Genomic DNA, 5,673 nt, shown 5'->3' with positions numbered 1-5,673 from the left:
GTAGCTACTAGAGGTAGAATATATAAATTAATACTTAGGCTTATTAAAGCTATAGAGGATTAGTAGTAGGGGGTCTTAGTATTATCTAAATAAGGGGTCCTCTATAGCCTTTTTTAGCTTATTTAAATAAGAAACTAAGTAAACTTTACTCCTTCTAAATAGTTTTATAATTTATATACCCGTAATTATAAACTTTATAAGAGGGAAAGTTTAAAAAGGTAAAAGAATATCTAAAAAAAAATAGTTTAACGAGATAGTAAAAGTATTTACTAATACTATATGTTAATACTATATAACCGATATTAAGAATCGCCCGAGTAGCTAGTAAAAGTAAAAATAAAGAAATAAATAAAAGGGGTAATAAATAAGCTTTTCTTAACTACTCTTTATAAGTTCTATTTTATAATTATAGTTACGATATAGTACTAGCATATTACTTACTATTTTATTAAAAATATTAGTTTAAAGTTTTAATATTTTTAAAAACTTTATAGTAATAAGATCTTAAGTCTTTTAATTATTACTTTTGAAGGGGTCCTCTTATCCTAATTACTTATTTTTAATTATATAATTTAGCTTATATAATAATATAAAGCCTAGTTCTACGTCCTTATATTTTAAATTAATCTCGAATACTAAAGTATTAATAAAAGTAATATTTAAAATAATATTAGACTTTTTATATTAAATAAAGGTCTATATGGGTTTAGGTTTTATTAAAAAGGTTAATAACCTATTAATAAGTACGTAGTTTATTTTCTAAGTATTTTAAATATTATTAAAGCGTTATATATATCGGTTTTATATACCCAGGGGTTAATAAAATATCTTAATAAACTCTAATAGCGCCCGCTTCTTTTTTTATTACTCGTTATACTATATTATATTTATTTTGAATATTTTTATTATTATTTAGTATTAATTTAATACTAAACGTTAATAACCTTAAGGGTATTTATTTTTGTATTCTGCCTTTGCTAGCTGCTCGGGCGATTCTCAGTATCGTTTACACAGTATTAATACACAGTATCAGTGAATACTCTTACTGTCCCGATAGACTATTTTTTTTTGGATTTTCTACCTTTCCAACTTTCCCTCCTGCAAAGTTCAAGATCATTAACGGCGATACTAGGCGAACCTTAAGGGTATGTAAGTTTTTTTATATCCTTAACAATAATAAGGGGGCTATTTTATAATAATAATTCCTTAGGCTATATAGCGGTTTTTTTTTTAGCTTTATAGGCACAAAAGATCGACCTTAATAGGATCCCGCTTTTAAGGAAATTATATAATATAGTATACTTTTTAATTATATTATATATATAATATACCCTAATTACGCGCTTAATATAATATAATAATTTTAATATAAAACCTATTATATAATTCGGAATAAGTAAGCTATTTTTTACGTAGCGGCGCTAGTTAAAAAGGTTAATAATAGAGGTTAGCTATAAAAGTTAAAGGCGGCCCTTAACTATAAAGGTTTTAAACTTTAATAATAACGTAGAGGTTTTTAAAAAAAAGGGCTAAAAGGGCTAATATTTAACTACTCGTACTAGAGCTCGTAAAGATTCTTTTTATCTATATTATTTTTAATATTACTTAAAGCTACTCTAAGGATAGTTAGTATTTACTATAGGGATAAAGTAGAAGTACTTATAACTAAGTTCTATTTAAACTAAATAAATTTACTAAATAAACCTATTAAACGAACCTATTAATATATAAACTACTACCTCGTTAAGAACCTACTCTCTTAGTATATAGTTAGTAACTAGCGGGTTAATACTTTTTAAAAATACCCCTTAATAAGTCCCCCCCTCTAGGGCTTAATAAATTAAGCCCCCTTAATACCCTAGCTATTATAACTAATATAAATATACTTAAAGAGTAGCGTAATACTTTTTAATAATATAGAATTTAACTAGGTAATAATATAAATATTATAAATAGCTAGGCTAATATAAATATTAAAATTTAATATATTAATACTAGTTTAGAAATTATGCTCTATAAAGCTAGAAATTCTTTTAATATAAGTTATATTATCTCCCTAACGGAGCAATCCGCTAGGGCCGTATTATATATTACGTATTAAGGAAAATTAAGTATATTACGCTCTATACTTAATTACTAATTAAAACTCCCGACTTTCCCCCGCTTCTAGCTATTTAGAGGGCGAGCTATATTTATTTTAATATATATAAAACCTCTTAATATTAGCCCGCGTAAGTAGCTAAATCTTATATTATATACTCCTTCTTATTAAAAGTTAGGGAGCCCCTTATATATTCCCTTATATTTATAATATAGCCTATATTAAAGGGATTTTTAATTCTATAAAATATAATTTTTAAATTAATATCGATATACTAAATCTTAATATCCGTATTAGCCTAGTTATTTATAACGTTTATATTATTACTTAGCTAGATTCTATATTATTAAAAAGTACTTTATTACTTTTTAAATATATTTATATTAATTATAATAATTATAGTATTGAGCTAGCTAAAGAGGGCGCCTAGTCCGAGAGGGGTAGACTTATTAATAAGTATTTTTAAAAAGTTCTAGCTTACTAATTACTAACTATATACTAAGAATAGAGTAGTAGTTTATATATTAATAAGTTTATTTAGTAAATTTATTTAGTAAATTTATTTAGTTTAAATAAAAAGTAGCTTTAGGTAATATTAAAAGTAATAAGGATAGAAAGAATTTTTATAAGCTTTAGTACGAAAAGTAATAAATATTAGCCTATTTAGCCCTTTTTTATAACCCTCTATATTGCTATTAAAATTTAGAACTTCTATAATTAAGGGCCGCCTCTAACTATTATAGCTAACTATTATAGCTAATTATTATAGCTAACTTTTATTATTAACTTTTTTAGCTAGTACCGCTATAGGGTAGCTTACTTATTTTAAATTATATAGCGGTTTTCGTATCGAAATTATTATATTATATTAAGCGCGTACTTAGGATATATTATACGTATTATATAATTAAAAAGTGTACCGTATTATATAATTTTTTTTAAAAGCGTAATCCCGTTAAGGTCGATCTTTTGTGCCTATAAAGCCGGAAAAAAAACTATTATATAAGTTATATTATCCTTTTAAGGTCCGGTCTGCCTTATTAAGGGCTATCTCCGCCTTTATAAGTAAGCTAGTCTATTAAGGTTAATATCAAATATCTTTATTACGTAACAAAGCTTTATAACTAACTATAGCTAGCTATAGCCGTTACTAAATACTAATAACCCCGCCGCTATAACATATTAATCGCCTTTTTAATAGCTAAATACTACCCCTTATTTTTTCTTTTTATCTTATTTAATAATAACCTCTTTTTAATATTCTTAATTAATACGCTTATTTACGCTCTTTTTAAGCTCTTAATTATATTATTAAATCTAAGCTTATTTATACTATTTTATTATATTAAAAGGGTATTTATAAAAGTAACGCTTATTATAATATATATATTTATTTTTTATAAGTTAATATTATTAAAATAATATTTATTAAAGCAGTCTCTTTATAGCTTGGGGTTATCTAATATAATACTTATAAAATCGAACTTCTAATTATTAAAAAAGCCCTAAGGGTCGATAAGTTATTAATAATATCTTAGTATTTTACTAAAATATACTTAAAGTAAATAGTTAAATAGTAATAGTAATAGTATAATAATAATAAATAGTAAGGGAAGAAATATTTTTAACTTTAATTAAAAAAACGAAATAATAAATATATATATATATATAAGTAAAGTTAAAAAGTAAATATTGTGCTTATAAAAGTCGATATTATTTAATAATAATAACGAGGGTATCTTTAATACTACTATTATAAACTATTATACTTAGAAGGGTAGCTAACTTAGCTAGGTGCGCGGGCTTATAAAGTAATAGTATTAAGTACTTAATATTACTATTAATAATCCGTAATTATAAATTTTATAAGAGGGAAAAATAAAAAAGAAGAAGCAAATTTAAAAAAAGAAAAATAGTCTACCGAGATAGTATAAGTATTTACTAATACCGTATATTAATATTATATAATTAATATTAAAAACTACCTAAGTAGTTAATAAAAGTAAAATATAAAAATAAATAGGTTATATTATAAACGTAAAAGAATATATAAGGGGTCCCCTAATTTTTAATAAAAAAGAGTATATAATATAAAATCTAGCTATTTATATAAGCTAGTATTAAGAAGTTTTATATATATTAAAATAAATATAGCTCGCTTTTTAAATAAGTAATAGAAGGTTAATAGCTATTTTAATTAATAATTAAGTATAGAGCACAATATGCTTAGTTTTCCTTAATACGTAATATACGGTACGGCCCTGGTAAATTGCTCTGTTGGGGGGATTCCTTAGGCTATATAAAGTACTTATAACGTATATTAAAGTTAACTTTATAATACTTAAACTACTTCTATTTAAAAATTAGGTCGTAGTACTTTATATTAAGTTAGAATAGGGGTATTATTGAAAAGACTTAATAATTAATATATAAATTAATATTTTATATTATATTAACGTTTTTTAATTATTTATTATTAAATTTAGTAATAAGGATAGGGTATAATAATTTACTAAATAGGGCTATATTAAATTCTTATAATAATAGGGTTATATAGTTATTTATAAGATCCGTAGTTATGAACTTTATAAAAAAGAAAGATAAAAAAAAAAAAAGAAAATCTTTTAAAAAAAAATAGTTTACTAAAATAGTATTTTTTTTTATTCTACTTTTACTAACTACTCGGGCGATTCTCGATATCGTTTATATAATATTAATATATGGTATTAATAAATACTCCTATTATCTCAATAAACTATTTTTTTTTAGATTTTTTACCTTTTTAACTTTCCTTTTTATAAAGTTTATAACTACGGATTATTAATAGTAATATTAAGCGCCTAATACTATTACTTTATAAGCCGCTTACTTAGCTAAGTTTACGGCCCCTTTAGGTAATAATAGTTTATAATAGTAATATTAAAAATACCCTCGTTACTGTCGTTAAGAACGATATTAACCTCATAATATCTACCCTATTTTAACTTTATTTATATATATATATATTCGTTACGTCGTTTCTTTTATTAAAATTAAAAAACGCTACTTCCCTCGCTATTTATTACTATTACTCTATTACTATTACCCTATTATTATTACTATTACTATTATTATTAAATTATCTACTTATTCTTAAATATATACTATTAAAATACTAAAATATTAACTTATTAATCTATAGAGATACCTTAAGGGCTAGAAGTTCGATCTTATAAATATTATACTAAAGGACCCTAAATTATAGTACGATTATCTTAAGAAATACGGATTAAATATTATTAACTTAAAGATCGGAAATATTAACGTAGCTATTATTATAATTAGTACTTAGCTTATATAATATAGTAGCTTTAAAATACCTAACTAATTTCTAAGTATTATTAATATTCTAAAATCGCTACGTAGGAGTAAATTAGGAAGGATTAAAAAGAAATATTTAGTATTATTAAAAAAAGTAAAAAATAGGGGGTAGTTTTTAGTTATTTAGAGGGCGATTAATATATTATAGCGGGATTGTTAGTAATTTAAGTTTAGTTAGTATTAATATTTATAGCTAGCTATTATTAGTTATA

The 5,673-nt window shown here is 23.2% G+C and overlaps 1 protein-coding gene across 1 annotated transcript; it reads left to right on the top strand.

The window, feature by feature from the left end:
- Positions 1–953: 953 nt before the first annotated feature.
- CTAM01_02937 (uncharacterized protein) lies at positions 954–1,196 on the top strand (the record flags this gene model as incomplete). The annotated part of the gene is made up of 1 exon (XM_060518975.1): positions 954–1,196. A coding segment is annotated over one exon (243 nt), but the record flags the coding sequence as incomplete, so codon positions are not given.
- Positions 1,197–5,673: the final 4,477 nt, after the last annotated feature.

Source organism: Colletotrichum tamarilloi (assembly GCF_030869305.1).
Source record: "Colletotrichum tamarilloi strain Tom-12 chromosome Unknown Scaffold_6.1, whole genome shotgun sequence".
Lineage (NCBI taxonomy): Eukaryota > Fungi > Ascomycota > Sordariomycetes > Glomerellales > Glomerellaceae > Colletotrichum > Colletotrichum tamarilloi.
This window is presented reverse-complemented; position numbering and strand designations above follow the sequence as displayed.